The sequence below is a fragment of the Ahaetulla prasina genome, chromosome 10 (assembly GCF_028640845.1).
Source record: "Ahaetulla prasina isolate Xishuangbanna chromosome 10, ASM2864084v1, whole genome shotgun sequence".
In the NCBI taxonomy this organism is placed as follows: Eukaryota; Metazoa; Chordata; class Lepidosauria; order Squamata; family Colubridae; genus Ahaetulla; species Ahaetulla prasina.
In genome coordinates this window covers 18,329,926-18,353,140 of record NC_080548.1, presented here as the reverse complement: position 1 = coordinate 18,353,140, position 23,215 = coordinate 18,329,926, and the positions used below count along the sequence as shown (strand labels likewise).

General features: G+C 39.0%; 1 protein-coding gene across 25 annotated transcripts in view; it reads right to left on the bottom strand.

Annotated features, from left to right (window-relative positions):
- Positions 1-23,215, bottom strand: part of EPB41 (erythrocyte membrane protein band 4.1) — a 129,095-nt gene that overhangs the window by 23,032 nt on the left and 82,848 nt on the right. For 8 of the 25 annotated variants that reach the window (XR_009156561.1, XM_058195276.1, XM_058195268.1 and 5 more), the window contains 6 exons: positions 20,847-21,019; positions 20,148-20,264; positions 12,953-13,164; positions 8,383-8,424; positions 7,617-7,679; positions 3,231-3,410 (listed from right to left, as the gene is read on the bottom strand). Coding sequence is in view for 24 of the 25 variants with exons in the window: in XM_058195276.1 (XP_058051259.1) it covers positions 3,231-3,410; positions 7,617-7,679; positions 8,383-8,424; positions 12,953-13,164; positions 20,148-20,264; positions 20,847-21,019 (787 nt within the window). In the remaining variant the exon portion in view is untranslated. The remainder of the gene's footprint in view (positions 1-3,230; positions 3,411-7,616; positions 7,680-8,382; positions 8,425-12,952; positions 13,165-20,147; positions 20,265-20,846; positions 21,020-23,215) is intronic. The other 17 variants (XM_058195271.1, XM_058195287.1, XM_058195265.1 and 14 more) reach the window with 12 other exon arrangements.

The window sequence follows — 23,215 nt, the reverse complement described above, 5'->3', positions numbered from 1 at the left end:
AAGGTACAGTGGTATCTTGGTACTCAACTGTTTTAAAGTCAAATTTGATACTCAATGAATTTATTTGGTGTTCGACACACAAACTAGAATTTGCTACTCTTTCCAGCGGAAACAAAGGGTCACACATTAGTCATGTGGATTCGGTGCTAGTTTTTATTACTCACTGCGCCTCTTGGAACCAATTAATGAGTACCAAGGTACCACTGTATTTTATTATTATAATATGGGGTGGGGTTGCTCCTCTCTTGTGGCACCTGTCTCTGGGAAAACATTCCCCCAAGATTTCTCACCCTGATTCTATTTAAAAAAGCCCTAAGACCTGGCTCAATTCTCAAGATTAGGGTTAGTGTTGGTGATGATTCTGACATTTTGGGTTTTTTTAATGATTGTTTTTTCAGGTGTTTGATTATTTTCGTATTTCATAGTATTTCATTGTATGGTTGTATTTTGTAAGCCACCCAGAATCATAACAGATTGGGGAAGTCTATAAATTTCATAAATAAATAAATATTATCAGACCAAATCAAGCCCTGCAAAGATTTCTTACTGAAGGATAAAAAGCATAAGCTATCATGCTGATTCAGGATGGGTTGGTAGATATATATTTTTTGACTTCCCAGTCTGTCAGGAAATTGTTATTTGCCTAACTAGTTTGCCAGTCAATATATAAACTAACTATGTATGTTTGTATAAAGGGATGATATTGCTTTAAGGCTGTGCTGCATCATGCAAGCATCCTGATTGGTTGAGCTCTGTAGCCAATGTATAAAAGGACTACTAAATTATGGCTTGTGGGGAATCTACTGGGACACTACAGCATTGTAATCTGATGACATGCTGCAACTGTATATTTGAGCTTTATGATCGTTGCCTGATCATGGCTAATTACTAATTCCTCAAGATACTGACTGTTGTGAATTGAACTGTGTTTTGCTGAACTGAAAGAAGACCTTGCTTGTTTGTTTGCAAGTCCATGTTGGTAAGAAGAATCCCTGACTGAATGACTACATATGTGTATGACCTGGAATTGTTTTTGGACTATGACTTTGCCTTTTCCCTAAAAGTAAAGGAATATCAAACCCCAGTTTGTCTGCAAGTGACTGTTATTGTATACAACCAGTCTCTGTCGTTTTCATGCGTAGGGTACTCTGCTCAACAGACCACAATTTTTGTTGTGAACCCAGATTACCCTTAACACAATCTAGGGATGAGGGAATTACAGTCATGGCCGAAAGTGTTGGCACCCCAGAAATTGTTCCAGAAAATCAAGTATTTCTCACAGAAAAGTATTGCAGTAACACATGTTTTGCTATACACATATTTATTCCCTTTGTGTGTATTGGAACAAAACAAAAAAAGGGAGGAAAAGAAGCATATTGGACATAATGTCACACAAAACTCCAAAAATGGGCTGGACAAAATTATTGGCACCCTTAACTTAATATTTGGTTGCACACCCTTTTGAAAAAATAACAGAAATCAGTCGCTTCCTATAACCATCAATAAGCTTCTTACACCTCTCACCCGGAATTTTGGACCACTCTTCCTTTGCAAACTGCTCCAGGTCTTTCTTATTGGAAGGGCGCCTTTTCCCAACAACAATTTTAAGATCTCTCCACAGGTGTTCAATGGGATTTAGATCTGGACTCATTGCTGGCCACTTTAGAACTCTCCAGCGCTTTGTTGCCATCCATTTCTGGGTGCTTTTTGATGTATGTTTGAGGTCACTGTCCTACTGTAAGACCCAAGATCTCGGACGCAAACCCAGCTTTCTGACACTGGGCTCTACAGTGCGACCCAAAATCCTTTGGTAATCTTCAGATTTCATGATGCCTTGCACACAGTCAAGGCACCCAGTGACAGAAGCAGCAAAACAACCCCAAAACATCATTGAACCTCCACCATATTTCACTGTAGGTACTGTGTTCTTTTCTTTGTAGGTCTCATTCTGTTTTCGGTAAACAGTAGAATGATGTGCCTTACAAAAAGCTCTAATTTGGTCTCATCTGTCCACAAGATGTTTTCCCAGAAGGATTTTGGCTTACTCAAGTACATTTTGGCGAACTGTAGTCTTGCTTTTTTATGTCTCTGTGTCAGCAGTGGGGTCCTCCTGGGTCTCCTGCCATAGCGTGTCATTTCATTTAAATGTCGACGGATAGTTCACGCTGACACTGATGCTCCCTGAGCCTGCAGGACAGCTTGAATTTCTTTGGAACTTGTTTGGGGCTGCTTATCCACCATCAGGACTATTCTGCGTTGCAACCTTTCATCAATTTTTCTCTTCCGTCCACGCCCAGGGAGATTAGCTACAGTGCCATGGGTTGCAAACTTCTTGATAATGTTGTGCACTGTGGACAAAGACAAATCTAGATCTCTGGAGATGGACTTGTAACCTTGAGATTGTTGATATTTTTCCACAATTTTGGTTCTCAGACAGTTCTCTTCTCCTCTTTCTGCTGTCCATGCTTAGTGTGGCACACACAGACACACAATGCAAAGACTAAGTGAACTTCTCTCCTTTTTATCTACTTTCAGGTGTGATTTTTATATTGCCCACACCTGTTACTTGCCCCAGTGAGTTTAAAGGAGCATCACATGCTTGAAACAATCTTATTTATCCACAATTTTGAAAGGGTGCCAATAATTTTGTCCAGCCCATTTTTGGAGTTTTGTGTGACATTATGTCCAATTTGCTTTTTTTTCCTGCCTTTTTTTTTTTGTTCCAATACACACAAATGGAATAAACATGTGTATAGCAAAACATGTGTTACTGCAATACTTTTCTGTGAGAAATACTTGATTTTCTGGAAAAATTTCTGGGGTGCCAACACTTTCGGCCATGACTGTATTTTCCCTGTATCACCCACCAGAGATATAGTGGTGTTATATATATATCTATATCTATATATCTATCTATCTATATATATCTATGTCTATATATATCTATATATATCTATATATATATGTCTCTCTCCCCCTCCCTCCTTCTATAACATTTTATGCTTCCAACCCCAACGTCCACAGTAACCTAACAGAAAATTGGCTTTTAAAAAGTTAATAGCGCATTCAATATACAAGAAATGAGTAATGAAACACTTAAGCAACCTTGCTTAACCTTTTGTTTATGTCTTTCTCCCCAAAGGGGAATTCCAATTTCTAGAGAATTAAAAGTGGTCTTATTTAGAAGATCAAAGCCAAATAAATCATCAGTACTTCATAAAGTGACTCACTCCTTCTACTCCTGTGGGAATCTGTCCATTGATGTTAAGCGTTCTGAACGGAGAATGAGTAGAGAGGCGTTTGTCCCATTCACTTGGCCGTGGCTCAGGAACTGATTCCATGAAGTTTTTCTTCAGTTCACTGATGTTAGCATGATGCTTCTTTATTTCTTCTTGGGTTTTATCTAGATCCTATCATTTTAGGAAAAAAAATCCAACACAAACCACAGAAAGTTTTACTGAAGCGAATCTAAGCTCCCCTTGATGCTGCAGAAAATTAGTCAATTCTTTTTTTTTCCCCTCAGAGAGATAAAATGTACTAGTTAGTGCAGGTTATCCCAAATAAAGCTCAACATTATTTGCAACGTTGTTTTTTTCAACTAGACTAACAAAAATAAAATCCCAATTATTATTTCAGGAGTGGCAATCTTTTCAAATTCCCTAACTTTGGAACAGTTACCTATTAAACATTTCCAACACTCAGCAGATACTTTTAGAATCTAGAACTCTAGAAACTGAATCTAGAATTCAGTACTTTGGAATTGATTCCAAGAAGGTGCTTCAGAACATGCCAGAGTGAATCAAGTAGTGTCTACATCAGAGGTAGGTTTCAGCAGGTTCTAACCAGTTCTGGAGAACTGGTAGCAGAAATTTTGAGTAGTTCGGAGAACAGGTAGTAAAAATTCTGACTGGCCCTGCCCCCATCTATTCTCGGCCTCCCAAGTCCCAGCTGATCAGGAAGAAATTGGGATTTTGCAGTAACCTTCCCCTGGAGTGGGGTGGGAATGGAGTTTTACAGTATTTTTTTCCCTGCCACGCCCACCAAGCCATGCCATGCCCACCAAGCTACACCCACAGAACTAGTAGTAAAAAATTTTGAAACCCACTACTGGTCTACATGAAAATGCTTAAAGGAGATGCTTCTTTTCCTGGGACAGTGTGGCTATCTTCCAGAATTGCTACACAATCATAGAAAATATGTGGTTATTTTCAGCACTTGCAAAAGGGAGTTATATTTATGCCTCCACATTCCAAAGCATCTTTTTGGAAATCAAATCTGAAACTTGTAGCCTCTTTAAAGTTTCAATCCTATATTCACAAGTCGTAAATTTTATTAAGCTTGATGATACTTCTTTCTGAGCATACAATATGGAACTCAATTTGGCCCTTTTTTGCCTGCTGTTAATCTTATATCCAAAAAGCTTTTACCAGCTGCAGACATAACTGATTGGTGTGGTATATGTACCTTTCTAATTATGGTGTTACCAAAATCCACAAAGGTTAATCATTCCTAATCCTAATCCTTGGTAGGGAAAAAAACGAATGAGATTGCTGAATTAAGCAGACATAATTGACTAGTGTATAAAATTCACTGGTGGGAAAATAATTTTAGTGAGCAAAAAAAGAACAAAAGCCAACCAATTATTTTGGTTACCATTATCCAAGATAACATGACTTCATTAGTAACTTGATTTACCTTTAATACATAAGAAAATTTCATTTGGACAATACCATTTCAGAACTCAGATTAGAAGGTTAATGTTTTTTATTAGTATGCACACCTCAGAAGCTTATCATTCATATGCTCATTGATCTGCGGGAAAGGTTTGTCTATGGATACGTATATGCATGTTTGGGAAAAGATATTTAATCACAAAATGTTTAGCCAGTGACTTTATTACAAGGATTGGACATAGCCTGCACTGTTCAAGGAAGCCTTTCTATCCTGATGCTGCCATTCCTCAGGTTGACAAATGTATCTTCAGAGGGTACATATTGAATCTACAGCTTTGCACTGTAATAATTAGTCTCTTTTTTATTTGACCTTTTGTTCTCCCAAACAAGGAAAATCTTTGCCTTGTACAACAAAATTGAATTGCACACATTTTCAGGTTTTGAAAAATCTTTGTATTTTCAGTTTTCTCTATTTCAAAATCAAACTCAAGGCTCAATTTAAGAATAATTGTGCAGCATAGTCCAAAGAAGAGCTATATCTCATTTATACTGTATATGTAACCTTTTTAAAAGTAATAACTCAGCTAATTTTTAAATTTTTATTGGATAGGAGCATTATTCATTCTATATTTTCATATAAATATTTTATTTTACTATATCTGGTAAAAAAAAACTTGTCTGCGTTAAAACAAACTATTTGTTAAAACATGAGACTTTCCAAAAATATTATATAAAAAGAAAAAGTCATCCTGCCTTTACTGCAATATTAAGAAATCAAAAGATTTTCTGATAAAGTGTATAGATTATGACAATTGAGATCAAAATTTCAATTAAGAAGACAATTGTTAAATGAGTTTTGCCCCATTTTATGACCTTTCTTGCCACTGTTATTAAGTGAATCACTACAGTTGTTAAGTTAGGAACATGGCTGTTAAGTGAATGGCCTCCCCAGTGACTTCGTCAGAAGTTCGCAAAAAGCAATCACTTCCCCCAGGACACCTCAACTATAATAACTAAATTCCAGTTGCCAAGCATCTAAATTTTGATCACATGATCACAGGAGTGTGAAAAATTGTCATGTCACTTTTTTCCACGCTTATAACTTCAAATGGTCATTAAATAAATGGTTGTAAGTCGTGGATTACTGTAGGTTACTTCAATTATACTACTGGTTTAAAGAACAATGTGGCAGTTTAAATATTAGATGAATATTGCAATCTTAAAATAATTGAAAGATATACCAAAGTTTAATTGTATCTAGCGCACTTTTAAATTCTTTTCTTATCTCATCTTATTGTTTGAAAATTGTTTGACTTTATGATGGGCTTCTTTGGACCAAAATTTTCTGTTTATTAGAATTAGATGGGAACAACCCTAATGCTTCATGAATAAAAAAAGGAAAGCAAAAGAATAGCAAGCAATTATTACAATCTATCTGAGTGATCTTGCTGTTATTACCGATGGTCTGTGAATACCTGCAACAATATAGTTAGGGGTCAAACTAAACATGTGAAACAAATTAGAAAGTGGCATTGGGCTATATATTTATTCTAGAACTGATATGGTAACAGGAGATAAAATTACTACAAAAAAGGTAAGTGCATTGGATTTTAAAAAACTACCAAGAGTAGATAAGAAATTAAAAAGCTGACTTATAGAGTAATTAAAATGATATAGAGGAAATATTCACTGCCTCTTGCCAGATAACTATGTTGACTGGATTACACCATTTTAATTTTGCCCCAACTCTGCATTGTAGCAAACTCAAAGCTATATAGCACAAAATTCAAAAAGTAATTAGTACATTAAAAAAATATTGACACTGCACAAGAATCTCCTATTCTATTTCTGAAATTGTGATTAAAAGATAATAAACACACAAAAACAGAATCAGTATAAGAAGCACACGTTCTCCTGTATCAGTAATATATGATTGGAATGTTCAGTATATTCAAACTCAAGTGAGGGAAAAATGCAGTCAAGGCTGCCAATCTCATATATGTAACCAAAGAAACTGAAAATTATCACTTAGAATAACAAGAAATATCAAGTCTATTCAGCTTGAATAAAATAAATGATCTCACACATCAGGAATGAAGTGATGACATTCCACTTCTTCCCTTCAAATTTATTGGGAAGTTTAAAGGGGAGGAATTATTCTGTTTGAATGCTGTTAAGAAACTGGCCACATTTGAGATGGAAGAAACAACTACATGAACTTTTTAACTATGGACAAGCTTAGTTTTCTCCTTCCCCTTCTATAAAGATATATAACCATTGTATCATTCTATCAAATATAATCATTTGATATCAACAGCACTGATAAAAGTAGAGATGGTTTACGACATGCTACCCATAAGTAGGATATGGCAAAAAATACTCAGTGAGCATCGTAGTATGAGGACCAGTCGTAAGTACCACTCATTCAAGATCCAGCATAAGTTGAAACATTTGCTGAATGAGTGGTCATTAAGACAACCTGAGAAGCTTAAAAGAAAAGGCTTTGAAGATCAAGGCAAAAGTCTGCTACTCTGATTGAACTCAATTTTATATAACTATTCTGGGATTCTAGCCTACAGAATGGCATCACAAAATACAACCTTGCTCATTTGTGTCAGTCACATAATTGCATGCTTGGAGACTGTTGTGCATAGATAATCGTGTAATGAATTGCTAAGATTTAGAAATACATTTGTGAAGAATGATCCCAATCACATATTTTCAGATAACAAGAAAACAATGTAAACAGATAAGAAAAATGATTGCATAATGTCATGTTTATTGTGACATGCAAAAGCCTATTTCTAACGAAGTCATGCAAAGAGCATGCGCACACACCTCACCCCAAAAACACAAATGCTACAGCAGAGGCGAAAAGAGATTAGCAAAGAATGTAGAGGTCCAGGCAAATGCAACTGAAAGAAGCTTCAAAGTCATACAAACCTCCAACATTAAATTGCTATGTCTTATATAAATGTTTTCACCATCTAGTCTCTTTGATCTTTTCTGTGAAAGAAAGGGGGGAAAAACAAAACAAAAAAAAACACACACACAAAAATTAAAAAGGTTGTTCTTGCAGGTATTTGCAGATTGGAAAACGAAAAAGGTTAAACTAACATTCATAGAGCAATGATTTGTGAATGGGGTATAGTGTATGGAATTATAAGATCATGTAGAGGATATGAGGAATGTGTATGGTCCTGCTCATGAATGATGAAAAAATGTAATGGGTTCTTTTTAAAAAGACAGTTATCATGGCTCCATCATTCTGCAAGCTGTTGTTCCACAGAGACACAGTATTTCCAAAAAAGAGTAAAAAATTAGAATATAGCTATGCAGAACACTGGAAATGTCTTCCTGGCTCTCTAGTGTACATAAAAACATTTTTGAAACTAGTATTTATTAATACATATTTCAAAATTTAAATACATCTATTTGCCTTTTCTATTGCAGTAATACTTGTTTTTTACTTCCTGAATTGTTGACTCCTCATAGAAAGTTTTTTGCAAAATAATTAGGAAATGAGAAGTATAAAGAAGGAAACTTTTACTAATTCTTTGGCTAATTCTGATTAATTTTGTTTATTTACAAACAAGTATCAACTGATAAAAGCACAGGAAGAAACCAAAATATTGTCTTTTTAAATAAGTTGCATATGCATGAGTGATATAATTTTGTTTTGATGGAAGTGGAAAAAAAAACAGCTAACCTTCCTCATTCTTATCGGGTCTTCCTCTTTTTCTGCACGCTGCTGTTTTATGATAGTTTTTTAAAAAAAGACAAAAAAAAATGGGTTCATTTATTTTGATTTGATTTAGCCTTTTTCCCCCTTTTTCTTTTTAAAGAAAGCAAAGCAACCTAACCAGACAAACCTGATTTTGGTCGCCATTTGTGCTGGGTATTGACATTTTTATATGCATTTTCCCCACCTACGTTAAAAAATAAAGCGGCAAAAACATTTTTTGTTAGTAAAGTTTTAGAGATAGCATTGCTTCAAAAACTACAATTTGTTTTTGAAGCATTGTGTAAACATGCATTAATTAACATGCATTCTTATGAAGACATAAACAAACACCATACTTTATAATGAGAGTTTGTTAGTTCCATATAGTTGATGTTATTTTATTCAGCATTTTGAATTCTTCAAAACAATTGTATTCTAAGTATAAATATGTAAAGAGGCTTAAAACATGTTATACAGCTGTACACTTCAAAAGGTCTCTTCCAACTTTTCTCTTCTTGTTATTTCTGGCTGTGATGAGCTTCTAAAAATCACAAGAAGTGTGAGAAAATCTCTACATTGTATTTAACTTGATCCTTGTTGCAATGAATGTTCTAAATGAATTGGAGTGATACTTTGGAGCAGTAATTCAGGAAATCGATTAGATTGCAATCCATTCCTTACAGAGAACTTTGCTTGAGAAGGAACTGTGCTGGTTTGACCAACGTGAAAGTCTGGCAAAGAACAAGCACAGGGCAGGGTAGCAGGTGTGGAACAAGGAATCAAGAATCAGTAGAACATCAACTGAATGAGAAACTAGGTATCAGAGCATAAGCAGCCAAGAAGGCACTAGTCAGAAAAAAGAAATCCAAAAAACTTAGTGCATAAGATAAACAGAGGCAATACATTTGAGCTACAGGACACAAAAAAAAGAGTTTTAAACCAAACTGTTTATACAACGTGTCTAATAGAAGTGAGGAAAGGATGAAGGAAAAAGGTCCCAGCAGGGTAATTCTATTAATTCTGGATTTCTTTGTTCTTACACATATGGCCTTGGCAATTCTTATAAGGTGATATAATCATACACTGATTATATCAAGAGTATCAATATGCAGAAAAAAAGGACTTAGCCAGACATTTTTGTTACAAGTTTCTTAAAGATGCTTGCAAGTTCAATGTTTGAATTGGGTGAATTATCAATTATGCAGCTATTAAATATAGGAGACAGGGCCCACTTTTTTTTTTCATTTTTAAACAGTCCAAGGTTTTAAACCAACATTAAAATGTTAACATATTGCTCAGTACTGATAATAAGCAATGGCAGACTATATTTCAACTGTCAACTTTAATACGGTATTATAATATGACATTAGCTGAACTGAACTATACCCATTCATTGTCAGTAAATCCCGCTGAAACCAATCGGGTGCATTTTTAAATATAAGAATATGGGATTTAACTGCAGTAAAACAAAGAATAAGTTTATTTAACCAAAATTAAATTTTAATATATTGTTTTAGACATTTTCATGCCAAAGTCTGGATTATAAATAGGTTTTTCTATTTTTTTCTCAAAGTCTGAGGAATAGAATTTGAAGAAAGAGAAAACCACAGGCATCCAATACCAATTACTGTCATTTATCTGTAAGGAATTTCAGGGCACAATGAAAAAGCCATCAAAAGTAAGTTAAGATACAGAGCAAGATAATAAAACATTACTAGCACAATAACAATGTATATAATATTGTTCATTTAGATCCCAGTTGAAAGATAATAGATCTAAAATAATGTCTCATTTCACATATTTAGGGCAAAACACAATGCATGATGTACACAACTTTTAGATTTTCTCTTGAAGAGACTCTCAAGTAAGTTCTTTATAGTGTTATTGAAAGTTAAATGCATATTAGTTGGAAAATGTCTTCTAGCTCAGCATCAGAACTTAAATATTTATCCTGTCCTATTGATTCCTATTACTGACACACTGCATGACAAAGAAATCTATCTTAATAATCATTATTAAGTAGCCCCATTCCAAACTTTGAATTCACTTGCATCAATGACAAGAATTAACTAACTGCAGCTGAGCCATACTTTTGAAGGAATATGTTTAAGCCCTGTATTGACGTTTTAAACATTTGGATTCTTTTGGAGTTGGCACACATAATCAATCAATCAATCAATCAATCAAATAAATAAATAAATAAATAAAGGACCAGATGGATTATACCCCAAAGTTCTGAAGGAACTGGCAAACGAGATCTCAGAACACTGAACTATATCTTTCAAAGATCCTAGAGCACTGGGGAACTGCCAGAGGACTGGAAAAGAGCTGATGTAGTTTCCATCTTCAAAAAAGTAAAAAAAAAAAATAGATCCAGGAAACTAGAGACCTATCAGCCTGACCGCAATACCAGGGAAGATTCTGGAAAAGATAATCAAGCAACGAATCAGCGAACACCAAGAAGCAGACAAAGTAATAACCGAAAGCCGACATGGGTTTGTCAAAAACAGATCATGCCAGACTAATCTCATTGCATTCTTTGCAAAGTGATAAAATTAGTGGACCAGAGGAATGTTGTTCATATAATTTACTTGGATTTCAGTAAGGCATTTGACAAAGTAGACCATAACCTAGTAATAGATAAAGTAGAAAAATGTGGGTTAGACAGCACCACCACCAGATGGATTTGTAACTGGCTGACCAACAGCACTCAACGTGTAGTCCTCAATGGAACTGCATCTACATGGAGAGAAGTATGCAGTGGAGTATCCCAAGGCTCTGTTTTAGGCCCAGTACTCTTCAACATCTTCATCAATGATTTGGATGAGGGGATAGATGGGAAACTCATCAAATTTGCAGATGATGCCAAGCTGGTAGGAATAGCTAACACTCCAGAAGATAGGCTTAAGATACAGAAGGACCTTGACAGACTTGAACATTGGGAGCTATCTAACAAAATGAAATTCAATGGTGAAAAAAGTAAGGTTCTTAGACAAGAAAAATAAAATGCACAGGTACAGTATATGTGGTACCTTTCTCAATAGTAGTAACTGTGAGTGGGATCTTGGAGTCCTAGTGGACAACCATTTAAATATGACCCAGCAGTGTGCAGCAGCTGCCAAAAAAACCAACACAGTTTTGGGCTGCATAAACAGAGGGATAAATCAAGATCACATGAACTGTTAATACCACTTTATATTGCCTTGGTAAGGCCATACTTGGAATACTGCATCCAGTTTTGGTTATCACGATGTAAAAAAGATGTTGAGATTCTAGAAATAGTGCAGAGAAGAGCAACAAAGATGGTTAGGGGACTGGAGGCTAAAACATATGAAGAACAGTTGCAGGAACCATTAAACTATGTCTAGTCTAATGAAAAGAAGGACTAGGGGAGACATGATAGCAGTGTTCCGATATCTTAGGGGCTGCCACAAAGAAGAGGGAGTCAAGCTATTTTCTAAAGCATCTGAGGGCAAGACAAGAAGCAACGGGTGGAAACTAATCAAGGAGAGAAGCAACTTACAACTAAGGAGAAATTTCCTGACATTTAGAACAATTAATCAGTGGAACAACTTGCCTCCAGAAGTTGTGAATGCTCCAATACTGGAAGTTTTAAGATGATGTTGGATAACCATTTGTCTGAAGTGGTATAGGGTTTCCTGTCTAAACAGGGGATTGGACTAGGTCCCTTCCAAGGTCCCTTCCAACACTGTTATTCTAAATCAACTAAATCAATCAACTAAATCTACTAAATCTACTAAATCTACTAAATAAATAAATAAATAAATAAATAAATAAATAAATAAATAAATAAATAAATAAATAAATAAATATTATCAGGACAAAGTCCCCCCCCTCTCTCTCTGTAATAAAATATAAAGACAAAATTTAATCCACTGAATAAGTAAAAGTAACTCTGTGAAAATACAGAAAGAGGAAATTTATAAGCAACTATTTTTGAGTAATACATTTCATTCATCATTGATGATTAAAATACAAATGACTGTTCAAGCAATCCAATTTGCCACTTATAGTGTCAATCTGATAGACTTCCTCAGAATTCCTTCAAATTCCAAAAAGTGCAGTGAATGAGTATAGTAGCTTTGTAAGAAAGTTAACATGTAAGTTGAATATAGTTTCAAAGAAGATCCAAAAGGTAGGTGAAACTGTCTCTAATTGCAGCTAGAGATGATGTGTGAAAAAAATAAATGGCTACAAGTTAGTATGGTTTTAAGATCTCAAAATGAAAGAAAAAAAAACCTATTGGAAAGCGAAGTTTAGGAACTACACTGATCAACACAATCCAAATTACTTCGTTAGAAGGCAACCCTGAAGAATGTTTGGCTTGATACTTTCTTACTGAAAGCAGTGCTTGGAAATCAATGTAATTTGCCCTCTCACCTTTAGTCTGAGGACAAAACCAGAATAAGTGGTAATTACTTTTCCAGGCTGCCTATGCAAGTGATTTAACTGTGAGTGGGATCAATCGCTTATCTTATTCTAAAACAAACAAAACCTTCTTATCAATAACGATAAAAATGGTGGACCATCATACCTGAAATCCTTCAGCTGGTTCTGCTTTGGCTTTATCTTGCAAAGTTCCTTCAAGTTTTACTTCTTTTTTTACTGTTTCCTTTTCAGTTTTAAGAACTGCTGGTTCTTTGCTGACAGATGCAGCTGGTACAGTTGGCTCAGTAACATGGCTCTGAGCAATAGCTGGTGCAGATGTAGGCCGTGGGCTTCTATCAGGTGTAACCACTGCTACTGCTAAGCAAAAATAGATACATCTTCAGTTATAGTACAGAACAGAATCAAGAAGAAAGCCACAACACTGCAAAATAAAGATATGCAAAGCGATTGCCATTTCTAAAGCAGAATTTATTTTTAATAATGCATGAAGAAAAATGTTAAAGAAAACATTTAATACCACCAAGAGCCACACATTTAATGTTAGTAAACAATACAGTACGTAAAAAAACTTATTTCAAGAGTCACTGTACAAAGTAAGTAACTGGTGCAAATAATTATCACAGGCAATATATCATCACCTAATTACTGCTGTTAATCATAGCAATAAATGCAAAACAAGACCACTTGAGTTACTGACAGACATAGAATCCTTACTATAAAGATTAAACTAAATAAATTAGTATTTTTGTTTCAAAGAGTGGCCCGATTGTAATACTGGCTTTTTTAAAAGCAATTTTCACAATTATATCCTGTGTTGTGAGAACAGATCACCTTTCAGATGCAACAATACAATCAAACTGGGTCCTAAGAAAACTAAGCAAAAAAATGAGCAGCAGCAGTACTTCATGTTACATCTATATTAATTTATTTCATACTCATTACTATTCAAAATGTTATCCAAAAAATTATATTGCCTCGAGTTTGACATTTTCAAAATCTAATTTAAAATTGAAGTTCACATTTCATCAATCAAGTAATACTGTACTTGATCAACATCAAATGACATTTACTCAAGCTAAAAAAATTATCTTTGATACTATCTTTTCCATATCTTGTTTTGGTTCTTTAATGCTGAACTGGCACTATTAAAGTCCTCCTAATTCCCAAACATATATATAGGTACTCCTCAACTTAGGACCACAACTGAGCCCAAAGTTTGTTAAGCAATAACTGAGTTTTGCCCCCTTTTTACAACCTTTCTTGCCACAGGTTTTAACTGAATCACTGTTAAGTTAGTAACTTGGTTGTTAAGTGAAACTGGCTTCCCCATTGATTTTGCTTGCTAGGTCACAAAAGGTGATCCCATGACCACAGGACATTACAATAGTCATAAGTAGATGCCAATTACTAAATGTCCAAATTTTGATCATCAGACCACAGAGTTGCTGCAAAGATTATAAGTGTGAAAACGGTCATAAATCACTTGTTTCAGTGCCATTATAACTTGGAACAATAAAGGAGAATATTTGTAGCTCAGGGTTGACATGAGGAGTCCTTGGTACTCTCTGAGTTTGCTTGTTTTCTTGCAGATGTTTCATTAACTAAACTAGGTAACATCATCAGTGCACTGAATGAAACACCTGCAAGAAAACAACCAAGCTCAGAAAGCACAAGGACCCCTAACTTTGAACATTTCACTAAACAAATGGTGTAAGTGGAAGATTACATGTACTTCACTTCCTTTCCCTCAGTATGGATCTATTCCATGCTACCACACCTAGTTCATGCTCATTCACACTGGCAATGTTCCAGAGAGGAGGAAAACAGTGGAAAACACGCATACTATCAAAATTGGACTAAACCATATATAAACTCTTTTAGAGCAACTTTAACTTTAGAGCCCCTCTTTCACAATTTCAAGGCTATCAGATAAATACATTAAGTATTAAAGTCTACCCATTTTCGTACTATTTTGAGCCATACTATTGGTAAGTACTGTTATAATAAGTCTACTGATTTATTAGATAAATCAGAAAGAATGAATATTAGTCACTAAGGAAAATATATTAGTCACAAAATATAAGAAATTGTTACTGCGATACCTGACTCTTCCTGAATTGTTTCAAGTAATAGCGATTTTGGCTCTAGATCCTGTACAACTGATTTTTCTTCTTTCTCCTCTTCTTTTATTATACTTATGTCAAGAACATGCATAGCTATAAAAGTTATGAATGCTTTTTAAAAACTTCAAAGAATTAAAAATTCTTTGTTTACGATTGGGACATCCTCCCCACTCCCTATGCCAGGATGCTTCCTTCAGACTTCCTACAGACTATCATCTGGACTGTACTGTGTTTAATATTCTTGTCTGCCCTTATTGGGACTACCAGCATTCTGGACTATTCTGGACTATTGCTTTGAGTCATCTTTTTAGGCCTTGCCTTTTTATCCAAGTCTTATCATCATTTGGAATTATCATCTAATTGTCATCATCTTTGCCACTTGGAGATGGACCATCCTTTTCGCCGATATGATCTTCTATTGTTATGCGCTATTCTTCTTATGAACTCTTGCAACTGCGAGGTGCCCCCGCCTCGCAGGAACGGCCCGCCTTCTTACCAAGGGCCGGCCTCAATGACGGGTCTTGGGACCCACAGAGGTGGCATGCGAAAAGAAAGAGCCTTTGGGGTTTTTTAGATAGGGCATTTTTAAGGGGTGGGAGGGTTAGGGCGGGTGTTGGGGGTAGCCCGTCGGGAGGGAAACCAGTTACTGCGCATGCTCGTGGCGATTATTTAACGGGTTCGGAGGTTATGGGGGGGGAATGTATTCCTTTTTGTGAGGGTGGTTCTATTTGCACGGTAAGTGGGAGGGGCAGATATGGTGGAAGGGGGGATCGTATCGGTTTAGGGGGACACGCGCTCGATGTTTGCAGGCGATCGCGTGCCCCGATCCCTCTGACTTCTCCCGTTCCCCGGATGGTCAAGACCCTCAGAGCCTGGGCCTTCGTCTTATGTTATGCAACGCACGGTCCGTGGCCAATAAGGCCCCCCTAATACATGATCTTATTCAGGGGGGCGCCGCGGATCTTATAGGCGTTACGGAGACCTGGTTGGGCACCGAAGGGGGCGTGCCCCTGGTCGAAATGTGCCCACCGGGCTTCCGTGCATTTCATCAGCCGAGGGCCCAGGGTAGGGGTGGGGGGGTGGCGGTTGTTATTAAAGAGAGTCTAGAGCCGAGGGAGACCACTGTACCTCAGATTGCCGGATGTGAATCCCTCTTTGTGAGATGGGGTCATAGGTGTCAGATGGGCTTGCTAGTCGCGTACCTGGCTCCTTGCTGCGTGACAGCTGCCCTGCCCGAGCTCCTGGAGGTGCTTGCTGGGGTGGCAGTGGAGACCCCCAGACTTTTAGTCATGGGGGACTTTAACTTGCCATCTGCCGGCTCGTCATCAACAGTGGCTCGGGAGTTCATGGCTTCCATGACGGCCTTGGACCTGACTCAAGTAGTGGATGGCCCCACTCACATCGGGGGAGGCACACTGGACCTGATTTTTATCTCTGGTCAGTGGTTGAAGGATCTGGACTTGAGAGATGTAGTCACAGAACCTTTGTCATGGTCAGATCACTCTCTCCTTCGCCTGGACTTTCTGACCGCTACCCAACACCGCAGGGAGACGGAACCGCTACGTTGGTTCCGTCCCAGGCGCCTGATGGACCCGGAGAGGTTCCGGACGGAGCTTGGGCCATTTCCTGAGGGTCTGGCTCACGGCACGGCAGAGGAACTAGCCGCAGCCTGGGAACGGGCTGCGGCTGGGGCTTTAGACCGTGTCGTGCCTCTGCGGCCTCTGACCCGGCGTAGATCCCAACCGGCTCCTTGGTTCTCCGAGGAGCTGAGGGGGATGAAACGCCGGAGAAGACGCCTAGAGAGTTCTTGGAGGTCTAGCCGTTCAGAAGCTGATCGGACACTAGTTAGGTCCTATACTAGGACCTACCTAGTGGCACTGAGGGAAGCGAGGCGTTGCTACGTCTCCTCCCTCATTGCGTCGGCAGATAACCGCCCAGCCGCCCTGTTTCGGGTGACCCGTTCCCTCCTTCACCAGGGGGAGCGGGATGACCCGTTGCAGGGACGTGCTGAGGAGTTTAACGGTTATCTATACGATAAAATCGTTCAGCTTCGGGACGGTCTGGACCAAAATTGCGGTGATTCAGATGGGGCGTCTGAGGGTGGTCTTGGTGATATTGTCTGGGATGAGTTTGACCCTGTGACTCCCGAGGACATGGACAGGTTGTTGGGTAGGTTGAATGCCACCACGTGTTTACTGGACCCGTGCCCCTCCTGGTTGGTGCTGGCCACTCAGGAGGTGACACGAGGCTGGCTCCAGGCGATTACGAGCGCTTCCTTGTTGGAGGGAGTCTTTCCGGCCGCCTTGAAAGAGGCGGTGGTGAGGCCCCTCCTCAAGAAGCCTTCCCTGGACCCGGCTGTTTTAGGTAATTATCGTCCGGTCTCCAACCTTCGCTTCGCGGCGAAGGTTGTAGAGAGTATGGTGGCATATCAGTTTCCCCTGCACCTGGATGAAACTGTCTATCTAGACCCGTTCCAGTCCGGTTTCCGGCCCGGTTACAGCACTGAGACGGCTTTGGTCGCGTTGGTGGATGATCTCTGGAGGGCCAGGGATAGGGGATGTTCCTCTGCCCTGGTCCTATTAGACCTCTCAGCGGCTTTTGATACCATCGACCATGGTATCCTGCTGCGCCGGTTGGAGGGATTGGGAGTGGGAGGCACCGTTTATCGGTGGTTCTCCTCCTATCTCTCCGACCGGTCGCAGACGGTGTTGACAGGGGGGCAGAGGTCGGCCCCGAGGCGCCTCACTTGTGGGGTGCCGCAGGGGTCGATTCTCTCGCCCCTTCTGTTCAACATCTATATGAAGCCGCTGGGTGAGATCATCAGTGGCTTCGGTGTGAGGTACCAGCTGTACGCTGATGACACCCAGCTGTACTTTTCCACACCGGGCCACCCCAACGAAGCTATCGAAGTGCTGTCCCAGTGTTTGGAAGCCGTACGGGTCTGGATGGGGAGAAACAGGCTCAAGCTCAATCCCTCCAAGACAGAGTGGCTGTGGATGCCGGCATCCCGGTACAGTCAGCTGAGTCCACGGCTGACTGTTGGGGGCGAGTCATTGGCCCCGATGGAGAGGGTGCGCAACTTAGGCGTCCTCCTGGATGAACGGCTGTCTTTTGAAGATCATTTGGCGGCCATCTCCAGGAGAGCTTTCCACCAGGTTCGCCTGGTGCGCCAGTTGCGCCCCTTTCTAGACCGGGATGCCTTATGCACGGTCACTCACGCCCTCGTGACGTCTCGTCTGGATTACTGCAATGCTCTCTACATGGGGCTCCCCTTGAGGGGCATCCGGAGGCTTCAGTTAGTCCAGAATGCGGCTGCGCGGGTGATAGAGGGAGCCCCTCGTGGCTCCCGTGTGACACCTATCCTGCGCAGACTGCACTGGCTACCTGTGGCCTTCCGGGTGCGCTTCAAGGTTTTGGTGACCATCTTTAAAGCGCTCCATGGCATAGGGCCGGGCTATTTACGGGACCGCCTACTGCTACCGAATACCTCTCACCGACCCGTGCGGTCTCACAGAGAGGGACTCCTCAGGGTGCCGTCAGCTAGGCAGTGCCGTCTGGCGACACCCAGGGGAAGGGCCTTCTCTGTGGGGGCTCCCACCCTCTGGAACGAACTTCCCCCAGGACTCCGTCAACTTCCGGACCTCCAAACCTTTCGTCGCGAGCTTAAAACACACTTATTCATTTGCACAGGACTGGATTAGTTTTTAAATTTATATTGGTTTTAAATGGGTTTTTATTATTTATATTGCTTTTTAATTCGGCTTTGTAGAATAAGTTTTTTAAATGTGGTTTTAGTGTGTATTTATATGTCTTTTACTTGCCTGTGAACCGCCCTGAGTCCCTCGGGAGATAGGGCGGTATATAAATGTGATTAATAAATAAATAAATAAAAATAAATAAAAAGAGAATTACTAGGAGCAAACTTGTAATAGAATTTTATCTCTTCTTCCAAGCTCACTCAGCTGTGCCCAACTATTTTTGCATGCAAATACATGCACAGACACATTGCTCCACATTTTTTTCTATTGGAGCAGTCATTCAGCTCTAGAAAAAAAAGTGACTCCTTCAAAGATATGAAGTGAGCTTGCAATCTGTCTTTAGATTAGATCTAAATATAAACAACCTAATTATTCTACTTGCTTTCTCTATCCAGCTTGATAAATGATTCACTAGTACTACTGTGTACAAACGATAGAATGCAAATTTAATATCACTGTTCTAACAACATGTTACAATTTTAAAGGTTGCTACTTGTCACCATTCTGTTACCTGAACCCACAAGAAGAACAAGGGGGATGTGTTTATATATGCAGTATCCTGCTTTGTTTATAAAAGGATACAGTTCTCCCATTAAATTTCTTCAGTCTTATAATATGAAATGAAAATATACACAAAGTATACACAAAAACTGATACTTCTATTCTCAAAAATCTAATTAGAAGCTGAATTATACAACAGGAAATATCTAAGAATAATCCTATTTCAACTGAATATTAAAATAAACTATTTAGCAAATTGTTCTAAATATGTCTTAGCACTAAGAAGAATGACAAAATAAAACAGCACTCTGAAAGCAGCAGAATTTAGACTGAAATGTGCCTTAAATGTGCTCCGAAAGGTGTGTCAGAAGCAATCTAACTTGCTTTGTATAGGCTTTCCAAGCCAGATTATACTATTATAGACATAATGTTTTTAAAAATAGGATGAAATCCTCATGAAAAATGCTTAAACTACAGCAAAAAAAACCCAGATATCCTAAGTTTGAATATAACTTTAAGACTGCATAAATGACATTTCCAGCATAGCAGTTGCATACTATCCATACCGAAGAATACAACTGGCCAGATATTGAAGAACTCTTTTGCAAAGCATCTTTTTTTATTTTACAACAGTGAATATGGAAAGTGGTTCTCCTTCAGTGATCTGACACCTTAGAACTAAACTATTTTCTCAAGCAACTGAGATTTGTGGCTCTATTGTTGATGCAAGAATCCAAGTATTAATATACAGGAGGGGCTTTGTGTTCCAATCATTGAAGAACTCATTTTATTCCTTTATGAGATTGTCGGGGGAGGGGAATTTCCTGAGAGGAAAAAATATACCCCAGAACATGTGAAGCATTTCAGAATCAGGTAAGATGTCTCAGCTCACAAAAGGATAGAAAAAGCAGCGCAGAGACAGGGACAGAGAGAGAATCAGTGCTACCCACAGCGATACCTGGCTTCTCCTGAAATTGTTCCACGGGTTCTGATTCCGGAACCCCAACCAACACCACATCCTCCTGCTTCTCCTCCTCTACGAGTTTGAACTGAATTTTTTGAGAGCCACGTTTAGCTGAAGAAATTTTGCACATGTTAAGAATATACAAAACATTGTATATAGAAAAGAAGTTGCTAAATTTCAGTATGGATACAACTGCTTTATTGATTTCTTCAATTTGATATTCAGCTGCCTTCAGTTAAAATTATCTCCAAATTTGAAATGGTTCTTAAAATTCACAATTGTTAGCTATATTAGAAGAAGCATTGTTAAGTGTTTAAGGAAGATTTAAAAGCTACTTTTATGAACATTTTAAAATTGTTTGTCTTCATGTTATGTTACCAACTTGGAAAGTCTTTTCCTGAGGCATTGATGTTAAATAACAGAAGAAACAATGAGTCACACAGGAGATCATAGTTATTTCCTCATGATCCCCAGAACGTGGCAAAATAACAGAGTTGCGGTAACCAGGGCATGGTAAGAATCAGGTGCCAGTTTTCAGTTCCACATTTTTTCCAAACTTCCCATGTGAATCCAATACCATTTTTAAATAAATCAATTTCTACACATGTAGGGTAAATATTACTGAAATCCAACTCAGTAGAATCTGTAAAGAACCAACTTAAACTGGAACTTATAATAAAAGAGAATACTCACCACCATCAAGGCTTCTAGAAGCACGTTTACTTGCTGTTCGTTCAAACTGTGGTGCAGGCCTATCTATCAGGGCACTAGCTTGCCTGGTCTGAGCTTGTGTCCGGCCACTGTAGCGAAATTTAGAACCCAGCACCAAGAATCTGCTCTTGGGGAGTGCTTCAGTTGATGTTAATCTAAAAGATATATGTATGTTCTAATGTTATTAATTTAAAACCCAGGGATATATTTCCAGCTCAGATAAAATGACTGCCACTCAATAGTGAGCACTATCGTAATTGTATCTTTATTTTATTGACTTATAAGTGCCATTCACATCCATCAAGGCTGTGAAGCTGTGAGATAACTAATGATCATAATTCACTCTGCTTTTTAAAGGTAAGTATAGATCTGAATGAGATTTTCTTCATTCGGGCAGCATGCGTGACTGTTGCATTCCCCCCCCCCCCAAAAAAATGTCTGTTTTCCAATTTGTAAAAAATATTTACAGATTTGGCTTAATTGATTTAGTAAGATAATTTCTCATTAAATTCCCCATGTGTAAGGTTGCATAGGACTATAGCTTTCCCTTATAAAATACAGTAAGCACAATTTCTATTAAGTTTTTTAACTGTGGGCTTTGGGCAAAACATTTTAAAGTACCCCCCTTTCCAGTTTTCTAGGCTTAGCTAAAAGGGGGAAGTGCTTGATAGAAGAACTAAGAAGCTCAAGAGAACAGATTAGGTTGTAGAGGATACTTGGTCTGATTGGTGAAAGCTTTCTTATTTAGCAAAACTTTGGAAATAGGGGCTACCTTCAGGCTTATATATTCTGAAGTAATGGAATATTACATACAACAAATTAGTTCATTTTTATTATGAAAGAATCTGACTGTTTTACATTTAGTTATTCATTTATGAATATAGACAATGCTTGAACAATTTTTGTGCTATTCAAAGCTTTGTGCTCCTCCCCTCACCTGCTGCCAATGTACTGGCCTCTGCACCTGTTACTTTCTACTATGGTCTCAGCAGTAAAGAACGAGCCTCCCGATCATCCCAGCACTTCTGTTTTTCTCCCCTTAGCAGCCAATGTCCTTGACTATTTCCCATTTTTATGCCATCAACCATCATTCAATCAACTTCTGCCTGAAGCAACTGCTTTTTGTTTCCATGTTAGTAACAAAAGTTCAATAGACAAAATAATTTGATACATAGAGTTTTTGCCTAATTATGTTAATACTTGAAAAAATCACAACTGCATTATTTTAGTGTCAACAGTCCAGTTGTCATCAAATGAGGACCATACAACTTGCTAACTGAGGACTTCACATAACAGTGACCTGCCGGTTTCCCCATTGACTTTGCTAGTCCTAAACCAGTGGGAAATGTCACAAATCATGATCACATGACAGCCAGAAACTGCAATGGCATAATTGTGAGTTGGCCAATACCCAGATCTCCATCACATGACCATGGGGGTGCTATGAGGATCAGTTGTAACTGCTAACTGCTATTCGATTAGCGTCATTGTAAGTTTGAATGGTCATTGAACAAGTGGTCAATGAGGACCGACCATATTTGTATCTTGGTTATGACAAGGACTAACAATACCACTCTTACAATGGTGCTTGGGATGAGTTGTGCATCCCTTGTGAGGACAAAAGAAGAGTCTTTGCTACCATGTTTCCCCGAAAATAAGACAAGGTCTTATTTTCTTTTGATCCCCCCCCCAAATAAGGGCTTGGCCTTATTATCAAGGGGGTGTCCTTATTATTTTGGGGGTGCAGGAGGCAGCGAGCATTGGACTGGATGTCCTGTCACTGCCGTCGCCTCCCCTTACCGTTCTTCACGCCAGCCGAGCGGCTGGACACCGCTGCCCTGACATGTCCCGCCACCGCTTCCTTGTGGAGCAGGACTTTGCAAGGCTTGTGCCATTGCATGCACGAACTGCAGCACCACCGCAAGCTTCATTATACCGGCACAGGTGGCATATTGCCATTCGCAGCTGCGCCGGTATGTCGAACCTCACAGCAGTGCTGCTGTTCATGTGTGCAACAAAACAAGCCTTGCAGAGTCCTGCTCTATGAGGTGGAGGCACTGGCGCAACAAGTCTCACAAAGACTCATTTCTGGCAGGTAGGGCAGGGGAGAAGTGAGACACGTTGAGCGAGACGTGGCTCTCGATGCCATCTCTTCTCCCCCCGCCAGGCATGACAGAGCTCCTGTCCTTTGCTTAGCCACCTGCCCCCTTTAGGGATGCAATTTGGGGGTGGTAAGTGAGGTGGGTGAGAAGCGGGATGCGCGTCTTACCTTTCCAACACCGTCGCATTCCTCACCGTTGTGTCCAGGGAAACACGTTGTAAAAGAAAACTTGCAAGTTCGAAGAGTTTGA